Source organism: Sitophilus oryzae, unplaced genomic scaffold (genome assembly GCF_002938485.1).
Source record: "Sitophilus oryzae breed Bouriz unplaced genomic scaffold, Soryzae_2.0 scaffold_111_pilon_pilon, whole genome shotgun sequence".
Taxonomy (NCBI): Eukaryota; Metazoa; Arthropoda; class Insecta; order Coleoptera; family Curculionidae; genus Sitophilus; species Sitophilus oryzae.
In genome coordinates, this window is record NW_022145749.1 from 535,974 (window position 1) to 559,328 (window position 23,355).

The 23,355-nt window shown below is 34.1% G+C and overlaps 1 protein-coding gene across 2 annotated transcripts; it reads left to right on the forward strand.

The window, feature by feature from the left end:
• Positions 1-18,028: 18,028 nt before the first annotated feature.
• LOC115883487 (venom serine carboxypeptidase-like) lies at positions 18,029-22,777 on the forward strand. 2 transcript variants are annotated; one of them, XM_030901854.1, is made up of 2 exons: positions 18,029-18,102; positions 21,231-22,777. In XM_030901854.1, exon 2 carries the CDS (start codon positions 21,253-21,255, stop codon positions 22,621-22,623), a length of 1,371 nt encoding a protein of 456 aa, XP_030757714.1. In that variant the 5' UTR covers positions 18,029-18,102; positions 21,231-21,252; the 3' UTR covers positions 22,624-22,777. The 2 variants fall into 2 exon arrangements, with proteins under 2 accessions (XP_030757714.1, XP_030757723.1); XM_030901863.1 differs by having other exon boundaries at positions 18,044-18,150.
• The last annotated feature ends 578 nt before the right edge of the window (positions 22,778-23,355 follow it).

A 23,355-nucleotide genomic window follows, 5' to 3' on the forward strand; every position in this document is an offset into this window, starting at 1 on the left:
GCCTCATCTTTTTATAATATTTTGACGACGTTTCGTGCACTAGAAAACACCATCATCAATGGCGAGAAATTGTCCGATTTAATGGGTCTTGTCGTCGTACCTTGAACCCTATGTAAACTAGGGGGCTGAAACTCGGAATGTAGATAGAACTCGAAGAGCCTCATCTTTTCATGATATTTTGATGACGTTTCATGCACTACTAATAGTACGAGAGCTAGCAACGTCGGGAAAACAAGTATTTTAAGATGTCTGGCTCTTTGATATATCTTTTATTATGCTCTCTGGAACAGCATGCGGCTCGTCTGGCTGCCGATACCCGTTGCGTTCACTACTGCTCATCCAAAGAAGATCCTCTATTTTTTACTTAGCGCTTTAAATCCTAGTATTGAATAAAAATCGAGCAAGTCTCCATTAGCTCGGCGCGTAGAGCTTTCGCCTATGAAGCGAAGGTCAGTAGTTCGATACCGTTTGGGGGTGCAACTTTTTTATTTTTTTTTTTCGTTTATATTCTGATAGTAAAGTATTAAATATTTGTTTTTTATCACCAGAACGGATGGCGCTTATGGGTTTATGAAGGATTTTTGTGGTAATTAATTATTAGACAGATTTAGGATGGTCCGGCTGCCGCGACGGTAGGTTGCTTTCACTACTGCGCATCACATGTGTACAGGGTGTCCCATTTTTGTGCGTTTGTTGGGATTTCTCGTTTATAATTTAATTTTAAAGATTTAAACATAATATATAAAAGTTAACATTTTAATGCTTTATTAAGGTAATTTCTGCCTGTCGTTCTTCAAAATATTTTTTTCAGCTGTTGTTTATTATTTTAGTAATACTTTTTTTAACAGATTGTTATCTAAAAGCTACACAAGTTTATTTTCAGTTCAGTTTGTTAAGATAACGATGGAAAACAAAATTATCTGGTTAAATTAAATTAAATAAAATAAGAATACTTTTTAAACAATATTGATTAATGTTAATGTGTAGAAAATGAGCAAATCTAGGGGTAGAATAGTTAGTTACATAAAAAAAACAGCAAAGTAATGTGAAAAAAAAAACGCATCATTGTATCTCCCTCATAAACGAGAAATCCCAGATATTCCAAATCCCAAAAAACGCACGATAATGAGACACCCTGTATCCATGTGATGCGCAAGTAGTGAACCTACCGGCGCGGCAGCCAGACCATCCTAAACCTATCTAATAATTAATTACCACAATAATCCTTCAAAACAAATGAAAGTATGAAATTCTACTTATATACACTACGGATCATAAACCCATAAACGCTATCCGTTCTGGTGATAAAAAAGCAAATATTTAAAGGTCTGTTCTCAGAAGAATCCCTGACTAGCCAGCACGTTTTTCATTGGTTAAAATGCGTAGAAACCTGATTGTTAGTCTGGTTTCTACACATTTCAACCAATAAGAAACGCGCTGACTAGTCAGGGATTCTTCTGAGAACAGCCCTTAATACCAGAATATAAACGAAAAAAAAAAAATAAAAAAGTTGCACACTCCCAGCCGGTATCGAACCACTGACCTTCGCTTCATAGGCGAAAGCGCTACGCGCCGAGCTAATGGAGACTTGCTCGATTTTTGTTCGATACTAGAATTTAAAGCGCTAAGTAAAAAATAGAGGATCTTCTTTGGATGCGCAGTAGTGAACGCAACGTGTATCGGCAGCCAGACGGCCTGCACGCTGTTCCAGAGAGCATAATAAAAGATATATCAAAGAGCCAGACGTCTTAAAATACTTTCTCGAAAACGTTGCTAGCTCTTAGACTATAAACTCCATCATTAATGAATCAAATCAAAATATCGTCCGATTTAAATGAAATTTGGTATGTCGATAGATTGGACCAAGACCAACTTGACCCTCTACGACACATGTCTCTGTGACAGTTTTTACGTATGTTAGGTTGGGTTGCTGGAGTTTGGGATCATGTTTGATCCCCCACTCGGAGGTCTTGGACCCATTGTGATACCCCTGTTATTGTTATACCAAACCTTCCTCTCATTCTTTCTTTGCATTAAAGCACTTCCAGCTCTTTGCAAAGTTCCCGATGTCGCTGATGTTGGCTTCTGCTGCTTCCTCTAGTCTTGCCCTAAAAACCTTGCCCTAAAGTTTTAACTCGTCGGTATTCCAGTACCGGAGAGTGACACAGCAGGTGCTCTATGGTTTTTTCTTCCTCTCCGCATTCTCTGCAGTAGTCGTCGTTGGAAATCTTCCATCTCACTGGGTTGACCCCCGTGAGGCAGCTGCCAGTAACGACGCTTATGCGTCCTAGGTTCTTTTTGTGCTCTAGTAGTTGTTTCGTATTTATGCTATCTACCACTGGGCCTAGTTTTGACGTAAGAAACGTCAAAAGTTGATGTCGTCCGATCGCAACCAAATTTAGTCGGTAGGCTATGTGAGCGACGGTGCACACGGTCCCACCCTGCAAAGTTGGATACGAAGTTTTGTTTACATCTTCATCAGGGTAACGATTTGAAATTGAAGAAATGTAGGTCGATTTCGGCATAATTGATTAGGTTAGGTTGTAGTTAGTCTGAATGGACAAAATCATCATGATTTTTCTTAATTATGGGTCGTTTGGAACCAATCTCGACATGTGGATGTCTGAGGTTGACCCGAATGGAGTTTTCAGACGAACAGACAGACAGATGAAAGTAACTAGAAGTTTCACTTCAAATATGCCCACATAGTACACACACAATTTTTTATTATTAAAAAAATATAGCATAAATTTAGTTTAAAAATATACTCGTATTAGAACCAGCCTCCTTTACTATACTACAAAGCGATCAGCAATGATCCAAGTAGTTGACGTTGACGATATTATGTTACAAGATTTTAGGATTAATACTTATTCTAAAACAAATTTTCGATCGAAACATTATATCAAATTATGTCAATTCGTTAACGACAATTTGGGGGGGAGGTCAGCTGCATTTTGCTGGAATACACTTTCGGGTTGGCATGATCCTCATAGATCGTGTATCTCAAGAATCGGCAAATTGGTTGGTGAAAATCGCACCTAAGCTTAAAAATTGGCAAGGGCCGGAACTGGTTGCAGTGAAGGGAGAACACATCCCTAAAGGGGCGGCCATCACGGACTTGCTGCCGAGGAGCAAGGGGAAAGACACCACCTACCTGCTGAGCCTTATCCAGGGTCAGAACTTCAATGTAAGGACATCGAGTTGGCGAGTCATCAACTCGAGGGCGGAGGGTCATGGTCAGGTCCTCACAATAGGAATTGATCTCAAATCCAAGAAGGCAATAGAGAAAGATGGACATATTCTCTGTTATAGATACGCGACAACACCGGTATCAGGTCTCAGGAGAGACCAAGTTAAAGAGATGGAGATAATGGATACAGATTCCCCACCTCCACCTCACGGGTTTCTCAGCCGGAGGCAAGCTCCTCGACTGTGAAGGGCGGCACGGAGGACCAAACTCCAACCGTGTAAGGGTGTGTCCTCGGAGGAAGAACTGTTGTCAGAGGAGGATAGGAAATACCCTGTCCCTTCTACAACAGGGGTATGATGGGTTATAGACTGTGTGATGACTCAAGGAAGGGGGGCACAATAGATCTTTAAAGTCGCAGTGATTAACCCTCCCCTCTTACTCATTCTACATTCTACAATGTCAATTTTTTAGCTTTTCTTTAGCTTATTGCGAATTTGCAATTTTTAACTTTGTTATTTGTAAAATCAACATATTTATCAGTGTAAAAAAATACTTACATAATTACGGCTTATTTTCATCCCGACGCACGTTCAAGAGAAGGTTAGAAAATTAAAGGTAGTCGGCGTAGTAACTTTTAGCGTTGATTGAAAGAATTGGAAAGATACGCAACCTAATGGGCGAATGCGTGGTAAAGCTGATTTGATTTCCCCTTACGTTTCAAGTGCTGTACGGTAAAGCCACTACTCGTTCTGCGGCCAACGACATAATACACTCATTTTCTCTAATTTGGCCAGCGAAGGAATAATGAAGACGGCGCGGCGTGGAACTGAAAGCGACAGTGTTGCCGTATTAAAATGTGTAATATCTGTAACATGTTTGACGAAAATATCTTTGGATGAAAAATCTGCGTTTATGTATTGAAAATTTATTCGTATTAAACATAAAATAAACAACAAAATTAAAAATTCCTTTATGGGTGCTGAATATTATATATGATCGAAAAAAGTCGTTTAGTTGACTTGGAAATGACGGCTATTGATATTTACGATAATATTTTACATAAGAAATAACAGCGATCTTCATTTCCAAGCCAACTCTGACGCTGTTCTTTATTTAATGATATAGTATTATACTAAATTGTTTAATGATAGAAAATCAGTATTATTAATATACTATATTTTTTGCAATGGAAATGGGATATTGGAGAAGGTGCTGTAAACTAACTCTACTAGATAAAGTGAGAAACGACAACATAAGGGATCGAATGCACATAGCAACTAGTATTATAGATACCATAGAAGAAAAAAAATAATATGGTATGGGATGTTTGCAGAATGGAAAATACAGAACAGTCAACTACTTCAATCATTGTCGATCGCTTTCTAATAGACTACTTTGACTCACGGTTCACACTACTATTGACCACATATTTATTTAAAAAAGTTTGGACTATAAAAATTCACAAAGAAAATGAGCGTTTTTAGAAGTTGATAGAATACATTGAGGAAACCAATAGGTATATTATCTAGCTAGACAAAAAACAATCTACCCCCTCAAGTGATCAAGTATCATATCTTTTAAATCTGCAACAGTTATTTTTATAGGTACAAGTAGAGACGAGACAGATCTACTGTATCCTCCAAAACAATTCTTTTTGTACTTGACGAATATTTTTTATCAGTAAATAAGTACATCAGTATAAGTGCATCGTACCATTGTAAATCATTTATAATTTTAAGATATTTGACACAAGGGTCTGTAAAGATTATTTTTGATTAGGCTATAGTTAATCATAGAAATACTTATGTTCCAGTCTACTGTTGTTAAAAATTACAATAAAACATAAGATGATATTATTTTTACAAGTCACGCAATAAGAGTAAAGATAACAAATATTATCACTTTCAAATACACACAACCAAACTTATATGGAATCATCTATTATTTTTCATAATTTTTGAGTTGCATGAAAATTTTCTGTTTATGAATAAAACTCAGTCCTTACCAATGACTTTTAATGAAAAATAATCCATATAGGAGTAAAAAAAAATCAGTTCCCAAAATAAACAAAATGGTACTTTTTTGGTTTCTGAAACGAAATTAAGATTTAAATTTTTAATGGCCAAAAAGCATAAACAAAAAGAAAATTGATAATTTTAATATTCCTTGTTGCCACCTCTAGCCCTTATGCAAGCTTCTATCCGCGCTGGCATGCTTCTTATTAAATTATCCACGTTGTCTTGGGGTATGTCTTGGGGGGGTATGTTTTCCCATTATGCTAATGCTACATCAATCAGTTATGCGATATTTCCTGGATTGTCTCGACGAGCTCTAACCCTTCTTTTGAGCTAGTCCCACAAGTGTCCGATCGGGTTTAGATCTGGTAAATAGGCCGGCCAATCCAAAACTATGACACCTTCCGTTTCAAGACACCGGTTTTTACAACCTTTCGTTTCAAGACATTCTCTAATCACTCTGCTGGTATGGGGGAGGTGCACTATCGCGCAAGAAGTTAAAATTATCCCCAATTGCAGCTCTCCAAAGACTAACGATTGGTTCTAGCACCACATCAACATATCTCCTACAAATTTAACCAGGTCAAATTTGTTGAAGTGGTAACAATGGAGTTTTTGCTCCTAGTATAATACCTCCTCAGAACATTACAGTTCCTCCTTTATATCTTGGTACAGATTTGGCAGCCTGAAGTATCGCTGGTCTTCCTGGAGCACTGAGAACCCGAATTCGATGGTTATCTGATCTTAGGCCAATTCTGGTCTCATCCGAAAAAAGAATATTTTGCCAATTCTCAGTTGTCCAGTTTTGATGTTGAAGGCATCAATTTAGCCGGTCAATTATATTTTGCCGAGATAACTGTGGGATCCGTAACTCTCTCCTACTGTAAAACTCTCGTGCACGAATCCTTTTTTTATAGTTTCAACTGAAATGTTCACACTTGTAGCTGCCAGAAGTTGTCTTTGTAGGTCTGGATGAGAAACATTGGGATTTATTCTAGCAATTTAACACACAAGGCGGTCTTGTTGTTCAGATGTGACTCTTTGACGACTTTGTATGGGCCTATCCTTGTGTTCCTAATTTCAAGTATCTTGCATATATTTTCGATACAACACCCTGGCTTTTATGCTAGGCGATAAAATAACAAAAATTAATACTTTTGAGACGTTTAAAAAAAATCCTTTTGATCTGAAGCGAGCGACTTTTTTTTCGAAATATATTGGTGACCGATGTGGAAAAATGTCAAACGCATCGTAGAATGTTATTGATATCAAGCAGAGTTATAAAGATTTAGCCATTTAGGATAGGACTTTCATTGGAAATAAGTCCTAGTCATTTGGAAATCCGATTTAAATATTGTTTTGAATTAAAATAAAAAAAATCTGATTTAAATAAAAAAAATCTGATTTAAATCAAATAAATCTGATTTAAATCAAATAAATCTGATTTTTTTTGATTTTTTTTTAAATCATGATTTTTTCCAGCCCTGCAATGAACACTTATGATGTGAGATCCCTTGTATATTTTTTTCATTTCATGATATGGAAAATCCAAAAAGTCAATGCATACTTTAGATAATATTTAAATGATTCACTCTTAAATAATATCTTTCTTGAAATAGAACTACACTTTTTTGAGGCATCCTCGACCTTCTATTCATCTACTCTATATTTTTCGTAAAGATATAGTTATGTTACTCGATTTATGGTTTTTGTCCAACGTGTTGTGTTTAGGGTTGCCAGATTCTTATGGCTGGATTTCGGAAAGGCAAAATATGCGATATTGAATAACAAATGAGGAAAACCAGACTTTTGCCACTGGTAAAATTTTACAACAACTGATATAGACAATACTGATATTTTTCAGGAACCGTCTTTTGTAATTAGAAAACTTTCAACCAACTTATAAAACCATAACAAAATTTAGAAACGGAATACAACCTTAATAATAAAAAAACAAATAAAAGTAATAAAAAATATAAAAAAGGAAATACTAATGTGATTTAATTACCAATCACACTATATAAAAAATATCAAAATTTCAAACAATTTAATTTAGGAAAAAATTATATATAAGTATATAAAATTCAGATCAGATCCACGGGATCGTTTTCGTTTTTACTTTCTTCTATAATATAAAAAAAAAACAATCTCCTTCTGATTACTCCCAGCCATCGTCTCTCAGTGGCGGAAAATATCTCCGTGCCGGAAAATTGTCTCGTTTGTTGCCACACGAGCGGTTTTTAAATTCCATTGTTCTTTCAACTTCACCTTTAAACACTTTTAATATTTTTTGATACTTTAAAATAGATTATTTTCATTTTATAGCAGGCGCGCATATACGGGAGGGGTAATGGGCGTAATTACCCCTCCCAGAAAGAAATTAATTTATTTTTATTATTACTTTCGAAAATCGACAACTATGAAACTATGAACCCTTCCCGGACACAAACGGTACAATGTGAGACAGGAAATTGTAGAGAGGAACAAGCCCTATAACATAGGACACAACATTTTAATGAACAATTCTTTCCATAAAATCAATAAAATCAAAAATATACGAAATAATATACATGTTCTGATTTCTTTCGAAAATCGACAACGATGAAACTATGATCCCTTCCCTGACACAAACGGTACATTGTGAGACAGGAAATTGTAGAGAGAAACGAGCCCTATAACATAGGATACAACATTTTAATGAACAGTGCTGTCCATAAAATCAATAAAATGAAAAATATATGAAATAATATACATGTACGAATTTCTTTCGAAAATTGGCAACTATGAAACTATGAATCCTTCCCGGACACAAACAGTACATTGTGAAACAGGAAATTGTAGAGAGAAACAAGCCCTATACAATTACCCCTCCCAGAAAGAAATTAATTAATAAGATAAAATTTGGTATAAAATAAAATTGTTACAAAAAAGTTAATAATACAAATTAAAACAGAATATCCAAACCAATCCAAGTAGATTTTCTCCACAGTTACAATACCTTCCAGCAAAAATTTAATTCAAATTTAGTATTTTTTGAATATTCACACTACCCCTCCCAGACTCAATCTCTAGATGCGCCACTGTTTGATAGAGTATCATTTATAACTATCATTGAGCTATTATTACTTATTATTATTGTCAGCAGACTATTCAGATAATTCACTCTGAAGAGACTAACTTAATTTCTCCAGAAAAATAAAAAAATCCTGGTTGTTACAGCGGTATATAATAATCAATGGCCATCATCATCATCATATTCGGCTTGCTTATTCAACCTCCCTCAGTTATTTAGATACTGTCTTTGTAATTGGGCCCATTGTTGTCTATTGTTTGCTACGCAGTTATTCCCCAAGTTATATATACGCAAGTTATCCCTGCTAATTTAGTAATATCACGGTCCCATCTCAGGTTTGGTCTTTTTCTAGGTCTCTTAATTCCTCCTGGATACCATGCTGTAATTTTTGTGGTCCATCTGTTGTTCGTTCTTCTTGCCAGGTGTCTTACCCATTGCCATTTGAACGATTTAACTCTGTGGATAATATCTATTACCTGGGTCTTATCCACTATTCCCTTTTACAGTCTCTCTTGGTTATTCCCAGTATATTTCGTTCCATTGGGCGTTGTGGGACTTGCAGTTTCCTTATGATGTCAGTCTTAAGTGTCCAGGTTTCGCATGCATAGGTCATGACTGGTCGTACACATTGGTCAAATGTTTTCTTCTTTAAATAGAGTGGCATTCTAGATTTGAATATGATTGAGTTTCTTCCATAAGTACTCCATGCTAACTTAATTCTTCTGTTGATTTCTGGTAGTAGAGATCCCGAGCTGTGTATTAGTTGTCCCAAATATATATTTGAGACCACAATTTTATGAATAAAGTTAAGTTTTGAAAGTTGTTTATTCCTTTTTCTTTAATAACATATTTTTGTACATTTGGTAGTTTGTATTTTCAACTTAGTTACAAAAATTACCCTTTTATATTGTCAATTACGTTACAAAAATTAATACTTTATGACGTTTGAAAAAAAGAACTATTTGACACTCAAAGCAATTATTTAGAAAATTAACAACTTTATTCGTATATCTTTTGTAACGACGTACAGGAGATTGGAGAGGTCTTTTTAACCTCCTTTAGGTCGGCTTTACACAAATTAATTTACAAAAACGACCCATGCAGATTACAAAATACTCAGTCTAATAAAAAAGGGGAAAGGAAGGTTTAAACAAAAAGCCTTTGAAATTAGATTGAATAAAATTCAAATTAGGCTGAGTTGTTTAATTTAACAAACAGAAAAAATGCATAGCACTGACTTTTCTAAAACGATTTTCAACTAATCTCGGCAATAAAGTTGAATTATTTCAGACGATGAAGATTCTGTTTCAAGTATCTTACTTAGAACCGAATTTTGGCCTAAAAATCCTTTCTTGATTTAAAATCTTTTAGACCAAGATAAACAAGCTTATTTAGGGTTCGGACCATCTACAAATGTGCGCTTGCAGTTTGTATATTAAGAGTCTATTACGCTGTACTGTTCGGGTTGCTCTCAGGGGTCGGGTAAAGCGGGTGTGTGGCCGAAATAAATATATATTATATTTCAGAAATCTACCTAAGACCGATCTTGTCGTGTTAAACCACAGCCAAAATTCCACATGCAATAAAGACGTGCTTTGATTAAGGCTTGATTAAAGTTTGCAGAGCTTCAGCATTCGCCATAAAATAGCGAGCAATTTGTTACAAAATCATATAAATTATAATACACATACCGGGAAAATCTAGGGATATCATTTTATTAAAGTTAAAAATAAATGTTTTTAATAAACAACCACATATTTGTAGGCCGATTCTTTCTACTTCGACTGAAACGAAGTAGTGGCACTAGTTATTTCTAAATTTGGGATATTTGCAGAAGTGTTTGAGCATTTTTTGTCAAATGTATAAAAAGCACCTAGCATCAATTGTTCGAATTTAACCTGTACTGGCTATGTTTTTATGATAACTGGCCAGAATTCATTCAAATAACTCTGTTTAGTATTAAACGACATTATGGAGCGTAGACATCTTAACAGAGACGAAATGCTAAGGGCCATGAGTATGCTCGAAGCTCGAATGCGCCAAATCGACGTAGCTAGAGCATTAAATACAACGCAAAGTGTAATATCGCGATTAAGTGCACGCTACCGTGAAAGTGGTGATGTTGCTGAAAGGCACACAGGGCGACACCGCATTACTACCCCTCAGCAAGATCATTTTTTACAATTAAATGCTCGACGCCGACCGACTCTTACAGCACCAGAGCTTAGTTTAATTCTCCAGGAAACACATAATGTAACCGTTAGTCCTGACACTTTTCGCAATAGATTAAGAGAGGTCAACTTAAGAAGCAAACGCCCCTAGAGAGCTCAACCCTTAACGAGACGAAATCGAGAGGTACGATATTTGTGGGCTCAAGATCATGTTCAGTGGTCGAATGAACAATGGGCCAATGTTCTCTTCACGGATGAGTCACGCTTTGGAATTCATCCGGATTCGAGAAGGCTTAGGGTATGGAGAGAACCGGGAAATCTTATTTGGTTGGATCATGTTCAGGAAGTGCACCCTTATCAAGGTGAAACAGTTATGGTCTGGGGAGGAGTCCAGTTAGACCGAAAAACAGATCTCGTTTTTCTTGAAAGGTTTCTAACAGGAATCACATATCCTGATTTAATTCTTGAGCCTGTCGTGTTACCATATGCCAATGATTTTGGGAGAAACTTCATTCTCATGCATGACAATGCACGGCCTCATACAGCCAGAGTGGTAAGTGAGTATCAATGCTCATCAGTTAAACATCTTACCCTGGCCGGCACAATCTCCTGACCTCAACCCCATCTAGCACGTATGGGACGCGGTCCAAAGAAGAATTTTGAGAATGGGTATGCTTCGTGAAGCTCGTAGGGATCTGGTTCGGGCCGTGAATGCAGCGTGGCAGGCTATACCTCAAGAAGAGATCGACAACCTGATCAGGAGCATGGAGAGACGATGTAGGGCTGTAATGAACAGTAGAGGAGGCCATACCCTTTATTAAGTAAAAATGATTTTATCTTTTTTTTTAATTCACAGTTTAGAATTAAAAAAAAATGTGTGTATTTTTTTGAGTTCAATAAAAATCAATGTAAATTTGAAAAATTCGGTAAATTTCGCATTTTTATTTCCAATACGTCCTGTAAACTATTTGTTTATTTTAATTTTATTATATCAGAAATGCAAATAATAAAATTACTGACGATGGCTGGATAAAATTGTAATATCCCTAGACTTTTCCGGTGTGTGTATATCACTGTAATCGCAAAACTTCAATCTATTTCCGTAACGGAATTTTAAATTATGCAGAAAAAAAATCGTGGGTGTTTGAGAAGGCTTACTGCCATTACTCGCTGATAAGTATTCGACACGCATCAGAAGATGGTTACGCAAGGCATTTTCTTTCATGAACTTTCCTGTGACTGAAAAGCCAGATACGTGATGTTATATCTCTTCCGCACTCCGGACATTCAAAAATCTCATTACTTTGTTGCCTCTTTACTTTTTGGTTGTCGTTATTAACTGAAATTACAATTCTTCTCCATTGCGTTCTATTGTGCGCTGCTTCCTCCCACCAATTCTGCATGCTTATCCCCTTTAAGTTTTCATGGAAAATATCCTTGAGTTGTCAACCCGGTGTTCTCTTACCGTCTACAAGCTCACCATATAGAAGAGATTTCGGTAGGCGTTTTTCTTGCGTACTGCATACGTGGCCAGCCCTTCTTAAGCGGTATTTAGTTATGACTTCAACGCTCTCGCGGCTAGCTTTTTCAAGGACTGATACGTTTGAGACTTGGTGGTACCATTTGATTCTTAACAGTTGTTTAAGGTGTCTCTGTTGCAACTTGTTTAATGCGTTCGTGTGCCATTTTTTGTTTCGCTTTCATATAACATGGTGGGGATTATTATTATTCTGTACACTGCAAGTTTCGTTCTGAAGTTTCATTTGGTAGCTAGAAGCACCGTATCGTCAATATATATCGGGTGTTATTAATAGATTTTCCATTTTCTTAACTTTTTTTAAATCAACTCGCTAAATTTAGGCGGTCGCCACAGTGCGACTGTTTTGAGACAAACGTTGCAAATTAGTTTACTCTATAACCAACTTACAACTAAAATGAAACAGATGCAACTCATTCTGACGCAGTTTCAGTCATTTGATGTAGCAGTTCAGTTTAAAAAAATTTACTATGTCAAGTTCCGAATATTCAGAACAAATCCGATGATAAAGACTTTGTTCATTGTTTTTGACATTGTTTATTATCAATGCAGCTGAAAACGCAGGACTCAGAGGGAGTACTGGATTGACATCCTTAAATGCATTCTCTATCACGTCTTTCTTGGAGTACACCAGGCAGTTTATAATAATAGACTTCCCTGTGTTTCTTAACCTCTCTGACAAATCTTCAGTTCTTGATCACCCATTTTAAAATATATAAAATACGCGGGTATGACTTGAATGCGGGCAACTTTAAAACTGCATCGCAACTTCGACCGCGGGAAATGGTCGCGAACAACAAATTTGTGACTGACTGCAACTGCTTTCATTCTAATCGATTCGTGTGCTGCGTTGCACTATTATAAGTTGCCAAGGTTGCAAAACCGTTGCAGGCTCAACTGATTTGTAATCGTTGTCTCAAAACAGTCGCACCGTAGACCTTAAATTGCATAAAAATAACGACAGGCAATAGGTCGCAAAGTCCTACGTGTCAATTACCTTGGTATTCAATTATATTTATCAATTTTTAAATTGCATAAATACACTTCAAATATATTATATCCATAAAATAAAACTAAACAATCACCATGTTACTTAAAAAAATATATAATGCTACTTAAACTTGTTATATAATCCAAAAAATAAACAAAATAAGGGGTTTTGAAATATTTATCTGTCTACATTATTATCTGAAAACATCTTTAAAATATCAGATCTGTTTCACATAAACCTCGGCTCAAATATGCTTTAAAGGAAAAATACCGTATGATCGAAAAAAACGGCGTCTAGTTGGCTTTGAAATGACATTCCCCATATAATTTTAAATATAAAATGAAATGACAATGAGATCTTCATTCCATAGCCTTCGCTGACGCCGTTTTGTTTTGATCATATTGTATAATCTAAGTATATAATCATATTTTGATACATTTTTTATGTAAAATTGCTTAATACTTAGTAATATATTCCGGTCCATCACCAAATTGAGACAAAATAAGCGTTTTTACGGTTATGCTACTAAGATTAAGAATACACAGTTATACCGCGTCTGGCCGCTTAAGGCTCTGCGCGCACTGCATCGGATCGGACCGACCAGCAAAAGCGACTGCGACCATCGTACATATAGACGGCGCCGGCGTCCACTAAAACATTTCGGCCTGTAGAGGCCAGATTCCTACCTCTACCTATCTACGATAGTCGAGTCACCGCCTTCGCCGTTTCTCGCCGGACTGGTACCGATTCAGTGCGCGTACACCTTAATGCTCCGCGCGCACTGAATAGGTATCGGCGGGAGCGAGCGGTGCGAGAGGCGCGAGCGGCACGACCGGTCGGAAAGTCGATTGTAGCCGCGCACTGGAGTCACACCATCGACGGTCGAGAGTACGTCACCAGCATAAATTTGAGCATAGACGAGGAGAAGTTTATTCAAATTTAGTCAAATTCATTCGGCATTTCAAAAAATTATAAAGTATTATTACTATTTATATTTTTATGCAACTTTTTATATTTTATGCTTCATGATGGAAATTGATATTATTTAGATCTTAACCAAACACACATTAATATATTTAGATCTTAACAAACCACATAAAATTAGTGAAATAGAGTGGAAGATGGGGATAAAATATACTACATGACTCTTAGCTTGACCGATTTTAACAAATTTGGTATAACTCTAAAGGGTTTAATTTGTTCTTTAAAAACAAAGCTAGATATGAAAAATAGTCAAATAAAACTTCTATTTTTAGTTTTTTAATCTAAATAAGTGTCATTACAAACATTTATATATAGCCTTTATTTTAAGTTTTTAAAATCTTTGTTTTAAGTCAGTAGTAAATAAAACGAAACTTGTGTTTACATTTTGTTTAATGATTGACGTTTCGACCAATTTTAATTCGGTCTTCTTCAGAATCTATAATATACGTATAAATAATTTTCTATGTTTGTGGTAAGAAAAAATTATATATTAAACACATTGTTAGTGATAAAATTGTATTGTATATTATATTTATATATTATTATATATTCTAAAGAAGACCGAATTAAAATTAGTCGAAACATCAATCATTAAACAAAATGTAAACAAAAGTTTCGTTTTATTCTTTACTGACTTAAAACAAAGATTCAATAAACTATAATAAAAAGTTAAAATATAATAAAAAAGTCAAAGAAAATTGAAAAAAGAAAAAATATAAATAGTTTTTATAGTACCGTATTATCGAAAAGGAACGGCATCAGCGATGACCATGAAATGAAGGTCGGTGCCAATTTATATGTAAATTTATATAGAAAATGTCATCAATCGTCATTTCCCATCCAACTGGACGCCGTTTTTTTCTATCATACGGTAGATACATGTACAAATATTTTATTCAAACATAAATATAATTTTCTCTATTTGTACCTTTTACGGAACGATCAACATAGTAACATAAGATGACTATTTATCAGCTGTTATTACTAACGTCAAAACAAACCAAAAATTAAATAATATGATAAGTTTTTTGACGATATTTAAATTCGATTTTCAAAATAATGTGAGATAATCAAAACGAGATGAGAAATAAATGGGTTTAATCGGAAGGTTTTCTAAGTCAGTTATTGAATAAGTGTAGTAAACAATATAGGTTAGGTGTTTGTAATAAATTTTTATAAAAAACCGCATATTAAGTATAATATGGTCTCGTACACTTTCGATTAATAATTCATCGGACATGTTTAATGTAAAACCGCTCCACTAAAAACAGTCGCTCGGCGTAGACTATTCGCCCCCTCCCATGCATTCTCTGATTTCGCCTGATGGCGCGAGTACCGTCGATAGCTCGAAGCGCACCGAGCGCACCGATCTAATGTGGTGCGCGGGCTTACATTTATTTCAACGTAAACTGAAAATTACGTGTCGCTCGCTCTCGCCGATATCTATTCAGTGCGCGTGGAGCTGTGAAGTGTTTTGACATCCACGTAATAGTCTAAGAGCTGGCTACATAACAAACCTTATCATCGTTACATGGCTAATTTTTTGTGTGAAGTATCCTTTTGTGTAGCCATTATGAAAAAGTCATGTCTGCCAGCGCAATCCCGGGGCTTAAAGCGAGGGCGGCCAATCGAAAGGGTGAAATTTTGACACTAAAAATATTATAAGGTACACGAGTTATAATTGCGAAAATAGCTTTTATTATTAAGAAACGTGGAAAATTGTTGGCAGACATTTTTCTGGCCGCTAAAATGCCGACAGACAACGCGAAAGAGGCATGAAATTTTAAAAATTATCTCGAAAATTATTAAAAAATGAAATTTGAAGAATGAAAAAAAAATGTAGCATATACAGGCATGTCGATTGGTGGAATGTCATATTTATTTATTTTAAAAGCCGTATGCAAAAAGGCAGACAAAAATATCGTAACTAAAAAGGAGTTTACACGGTGCGAGCTAGCGGGTCAGTCGAGAAGGCCAGTAACTATATGCGAGCTACTGAAATCGTTTAAACATACCCGTCGAGTTACTGTCCCGGCAAGTATGAGCAGTTACTGAATGCAGGTGTCTCGCGAAATTATTTAAAAATAAATCAATTTCTTTTTAAATTTTCAAACTTCAATAACTCGGTTATTTTGGACTTATTTGGAAAACGGTAAAAAGAAAATATTATGTTTCTTTTATCGAGATCTACCAGCTCTGAAAATATTTGCACTTGTTCAAGATTCGCCCTGTAGAGTAATATCGCGTTTTTTATAACTGTCTACCGCTGATTAAGCCACGATTTTTTTGTCTGTCCTTTTGCATACGGCTTTTTAAATAAATAAAAATGACATTGCACCAATCGATATGCATGTATACGATGATTTTTTTTGTCAAATTCTATGCCTTTTTCGGGTTGATGTCTGCCGGCATTTTAGCCACGAGAAAAATGTCTGTCAACAGTTTTACACTTTTCTTAATAATAAATAAAAGCTATTTCCGCAATTATAACACGTGTACCTTATAATATTTTTAGTGTCAAAATTTCACCCTTTCGATTGGCCGCCCCCGCTTTAAGCCCCGGGATCGCGCTGGCAGACGTGACTATTTCATAGTGGCTACACAAAAGGATACTTCACACAAAAAATTAGCCATGTAACGATGATAAGGTTTTTTATGTAGCCCGCTCTTCGTCTATAAGGCAAAGCAAAAGATATATCTATACAACGAGATATATCTATGCAACGCTGCTTGTGTTCACATATTTCATTTTGATAACTGAATACATTCAGTTGGTTCAGACATCTTTATCTTCATAATCTTGTAAACATAACATGTTTAAAACAAGGCTTGCTGTTCGCGAAGTAAGAATTATGAGGTATTATGATGCATCAGAAAAGATGTGTAATGAATAAATTAGTTGTAAAAGTGAAAAGAATATATTCTATTGGCCGACTATTATTTGATTGCATGATTGGATATGTGCGCAGCTTTATAAGAATGTATTAATTTCAATTCTGCAAATAAATAATCGGCCGACTCGAAATTACATGTCAGCGTCTAGCCATACATGTTATAACTTGACATGTGGATATATTTAATCAAATCAAGGGCTTCGTTATACAAAGAATGTAGATAGCTGACAAAATATTTGTAGTTTTATGGCGCAAAACGTCATTAATTAATTTTACGAATTAAATTATTATAACTTAAATATAAATATGTATTTGTTTTGTGGTTATAGAATACACTTTACTGAATAACAAATTAATTTTGCTTCGTATTTAACAACTCAATTTGTATAAATTGCCATACGTGTAATGTTTATCGGACTATTTAATATTCACATTAGCACCACCATTAGGGAGTAGCTGCAGTTTGTCAAATTTAGGACCCGATTCCAGCTGGTGTTCTGCAATACGCGCTGAATAAGTAAAGGTAAATTCAAGTAGTTTAGTCTCTAGAGGATGAGATAGCTTATTTAGTATTTTATTTAATATAAAAAACGGTTTACCATGAAACACTATGCATAAAACATAGTAAGGAAAGAATTTCAAAAAACCTTTTTACAAATATCTTAATTAATATTGTTTAAACATCTTAAGCTAAACACACATATACAGTTTTTTCTCAAGGTTTAGATTGATTTTGTAAAAATCTTGAGCCTGCCGGTAGACTGTAGATGCAGGGTTCCCATTTTCATGTGTTTATGAGGGTTTCTTGTTCATGAGTAGAGATACAAAGATACGGTTCACTGCTATTCTTTTATGAAACTAAGGATGCTACACACAAATTTATCCTAGCCTAAGACAAAAGCCTGTCATAAATAATATCCTGAGATAATATCCTCTTTGAAATCTGGAGTATCAGCTAATGACGTATGCAATGAGACACGAAGTCAGATAGAAAATCTAAAAACATAGGGCAGGAAAAGGAATGAAAAGGATGTTATATTTTTATTGTTAAATAGCTATTAAAAGACAAATTTAAATTGCTTTAAAAGTGAGAATGAGCCGACCCTGATATAGATATGTCCAGATAGTGGATGTACAGATAAGATATATTATATTAATAAATAAGAATTTATTGAAATTGATATTAGTTATTCGTCAAAAATATCTCCACGAGTGTCTGCGTACTAGTTTTCAGTGTTTTTGGTGTAAGTTCGCCTTTTAGAATTTTACATACTTATAACTCAACTTAATTTGTGAGTGATCTATCTTTAATATCTAAGTGTGTTGTCTCTAAGCTAAGTTTATCACAAGATTATTTAAATACTGATTAAATATTAAAATATATTAATAGTTATAAGCAGACAGTCGTTATAAGACATAAGACAAATAGTTATAGGTATATTAAATACACAGTAATAGTTTAAGTTTTATAAATATGCCCAACGGTAACAATAGTTCTCTGAATAACATGTTCTGACAGAAAATAAAATAATTTGTTCATATATGTATGGAATGGGATTGAAACAAAATATTACGCAATATCAAAGTATTGCAAATTTGAGGATAGCTATTGGGATCTCGAAAAGTATAAGAGATACAAAAAAGTTGACTAAAAGTATTATTAGAATAAATTACTGTGAAGTATTACAATTTTATGTCTAATAGAATTATAATATTTCGAATATTTTCCTAGATTTCAAAGAAAAATAAAATATTTCCTGGCTTTGTTTGAAGATAGGTATATATTAAAATAGAAGCCACTCCATCATTGTCTATCCAATTGTCAATCCGACGTTTTGTTTCCAAAAGAGCATCGTTAACTCTACACCATCATTATTTTCTTAACGGTAGATCTGGAGTTTTTGATGTGATCAAATGCTTTATAAGTGATATGGGAGACTTGTCCACAAATTGTACAATAAGTAAAATTTCCATAAGAGGTAATGTTTTGAAGAGTCACTTTAGGGTAAGTCTGGTACATTATTACGTTTGGAAGATCACAATCTTTAAAACAAATAGAAAATCCTGTTCGTAGTTAAAAAATTGAAATTGATCTTTCATTTATATTAATATATCTATCCAAATAAATCCAGGAAAAGCTCAAAACGATTTTACAATACTTGGGAGTATTCGGACATTTTTTATCTTGGGATACGGCATTTCATAATGCCATAAAGAGCATAAAATTTTGTCATGATTTGACCTACTTCGATCTATTGTGGTTTCCAAGGTCGCAATATCAACCTCAAATTTGTGTCACCCTGTTCATATATTAAACAGGGTATTTATGTCTTAATTTTAAACCCTTTTAGTAGTCTAAATTATCTATTTTAGATATACATTTTTTAATTTAAATATTTTCTTCCTAAATATAAGAATATCACTTCCAATTTAGCATATTGGTAGTCTACGTGTCTACTATATGAATATTATCAATAAAAATAATCATATATTTTGTTGTAAGTTTCAATATTTATAATTCCTAACAAAGAAATTTAATCAACATTCAAAATTCCATTTAAATGTCAGTTCTAAAAATAAGAAACAATCATGTAAAATGTGAAGTGGATTTTAATTAATCTCAGCACAAAATTATATTAAATAACTTAATTACGGTAAATATTATTTAATATAAATAATATTATATATTTGAATACGATAATAAAATATGTATAAATTGTTACAATGGCTTTTTACATTTTATCTTAAATAAATTATGATACACTTGACAATGTTAGCATATAGCTTATCAGTAAAATGATTGATTTTCATTGAACGAAAAACATTTTTCTATTAAATATTGTTTTTTTTAAATTTAGAATAATAATTATATCCCTTTCCTTCAAAAAGGGCCTTTGGGTATTTCGCCACTTGCACTGTAAGAAAATCTACAAAATAAAATAATTATTTTTTGTAAACACTGCTGCGTTAATCCAACGGAGACCAATTTGTCAGCGGTGATTTACTAACAAACAAATTTGTCTAACGGACAAAAAAGATCTTACCGTTTCGGGAAGTACACCTCTTCTATAGTTTTTTATTTATTTTAGGCCAAGCGCAAATTGAGTCGCGTATATCTCGTGTGACATGACCTGACGCGACGCCAGTTTTTGTAAACTACAGAAATAAATAGAACAGCGCAAATTGGCAATAAAGCGCAGCGTGGCACGCCACGCATGACCTGACCTACGCGCCGCTGTAGTTCATTTTTTTCGCGCATCGTGTCTAGATTGTTTTCGCAACAAGTGTTTTTTGTTTAACTATTGGTAAAAAAATATGATAGATGAAAAGTTAATAGAAGCGGTGAGATTACACAAACTGCTCTATGATATAAAGGATGCAAAGTTTATGATAATTAAACTAAATTAAACATATTCTAATTTTTCATCTGTCATATTTTTTAACAAAAGCTAAACAAAAAACACTTGTTGCGAAAACAACCTAGACACGTGATGCGCGATAAGCTGTGTCTGAACTACAGTGGCGCGTGCTGGTCAGCGCTGCGCTTTGTTGCAAATTTTCGATGTTCCATTTATTTCTGTAGAGTACAAAAACTCCCGTCGCGTCAGGTCATGTGATACGACATACAGGGTGTTTCTTAATGGCATGCTAATATTTAAGGGGGTGATTCTTGGACCAATTCTGAGAAAAAACTTCATATGAATGTATCTCCTAAACATTTTATTTTTTCATATAAGGGTGGTAATTTTCTTTATTTTTTTTTTCAAAATATCTCTGATAGTATATTATATTTGATACACGTCTTCCATGCATCAAAATACATATTTTGATATACAAAAAAATGTTTTATTTCTTAATTTGCTTAATACAGAAACGAATTGCACACAACAGTCACCGCATCAGATTCTCAGCGATTTGACCCTGAAGTAAACTGACTTTAGGTAATTTTTTTAAGCAATAAATATATGCACCGGACGAAAAAATTAAGAGATAAAAATTGTGTAGAAATTAATGGAGATTTTGAAAATAATTTTTATTTTAAAAGAAGTCAGTGGTGTACCAATTTTTTCTTCAACTGGACGGCACAGTTTAAAATGAATAAAATTGTACATTAAAAAAGGTATTTTGATGGATAGAATACGTGTATCAAGTTTCATAAAGATATCTATAATAAAATTATTAGAGTTATTATGAAAAACCTTTTTCTTTTTGAAAAATTTACCGAAGTATAGATATACCTACAATCTGTGATATTAGTTTCCATATCTTATGTATGTAGCTTTTAAGTTTTAATAATCTGATAAACAAAACGTACTGTCACATCATTAATATCCTTAAATTAAAATAAAATTAATATTTTATCAAATTTCAGGTAAAAATTTAGCGCCATCCAGATGAAGATCTTTATTTTCCTACTAAATCTAGCATTATATGCTACTCAGATTATTGGGGGATACAATTCGGACAGACTATTCAAATATAGAAAGTTCCCGATTTCTGATGACGTTGGAGATCCACTTATACTCACACCTCTCATTGAGGCTGGCCAAATAGAAGAGGCTCAAAATGAGTCTAAAGTTGAATTTGAAAGCTTTGATCCTATTGTAAGCTATTCAGGATACTTTACCGTAGATAAATTGTTCGAAAATAATCTATTCTTTTGGTTTTTCCCTTCTGAAGATAACGTTGCAAGCGATCCTGTAGTTCTTTGGTTGCAAGGAGGACCTGGTTCGCCTTCCGAGTATGGTTTGTTTGAAGAACATGGTCCTTTTATAGTCAGCGAAAACGACACTGTCAGTTTGAGAGAGTATAGGTGGACTAGAAACCAGTCTGTATTATACCTTGATAATCCTGTCGGTACTGGATTTAGTTTTTCTAACAAAGCAGGATATGCAAGCAACCAAACTAAAGTTGGGCAAGACCTTTATAATGGCTTAATCCAGTTTTTCACTTTGTTTCCACAACTCCAAAACAACGATTTCTTTATTGTGGGAGAATCCTACGCAGGAAAATATGTTCCAGCTGTATCTTATACCATCCTTCAAAACAATCCCTCCGCTTCTTTGAAAATTAACCTTAAAGGGTTAGCTATCGGCAACGGTTTAACTGACCCAATCAACCAAGCCGATTACGCTGATTATGTATATCAGTTAGGATTAGTAGATGCAAATACGCGTGACACCTTATTATCTTACAAAGCCTTGTTTGAAAAATACGTCGCCGAAGAAGACTGGACTAGTGCAACCGAATATTTTGGCGACAAAATAATTGATTTAATTTCTGAAGCTTCTGAGGTGTATAGTGTATACAATTATCTTCAAGACAGCGACGAATCTAGCAGCGATTGGCAGAGTTTCATACAACAAAATGCCAGAAAAGCTCTACATATTGGTAACACGGAGTTTGGTAATGGACCTGTATACGAGTATTTGTACGACGATATTTCCAAAAGTGTAGCTCCCTGGGTATCGGAACTGCTCAGTAACTATCCAGTTCTGATTTACAGTGGACAAGTTGATATTATCGTTGCTTATCCAATGACAGTGAACTATTTGCAAAACTTGAATTTCAGCGCCGCAGAAGAATATAAGACAGCTGAAAGGAATATTTGGATTGACAGTAAGGGTGTTGCTGGATACTATAAAACAGCTGGTAACCTCACAGAACTTTTGGTCAGAAATGCAGGACATATGGTACCTACTGATCAACCGGAAAGAGCTTACTCTTTGATTTATAAATTTACTAGAAGCTTGCCCTTCAATTAAATTTCATATCATTCGAAGTAAATAACAGGTAACTTAAACAAAAAAGATCTTTCTGCTATGATAAAATTTTCTATTAAAATAATACCAATTTATTTCTTCTAAAATAAAATCTGTATAAGAGATTATATCAATAAATGGTACTAAATGCATTATATATTTTCTATTTTTGTATAGAAGAAACTAATAAAATGTATTGATAAGTGTTGCATTTTAATTTTGCAGAAGTCCACTATTAATGACTATATAATGTTAGATTTTTTCTGCTATATGAGGGTTTAAATTGTAATGATATTTATTTATTCACTAAATAACTAATAAACAAAATTTGCTAACACCAGCAACCTAATATAACTAAACCTAACAGAGATAATATTATATAAACTTAGCTAAAAAGTACATAAACTATAAATGGAAATATAATACCTCTAATTGAACATCATAAACACAAAGTATTCTTCATTAAAAAAATTTCTTAATATCACCTAAACTGCAGTCAAATATATCAACATTTGTATTCGCAAAAAAAGTATATCAATGTTTCAATTTTATATGGTTTATAAGGCAAACACCTAGAACAAAAAGGAAAAATATGTTACAGTTTATTCTTATATTGACTTTTAGTACATAATTTATAAATTAATTAAATTGCATTTTTTATATCTATCATTGTTTGGACAAAAAATGTCATGCAAGTTTCCTTTTTTTTTTCTTTTTTTTTCTTTCCTGTTTCTT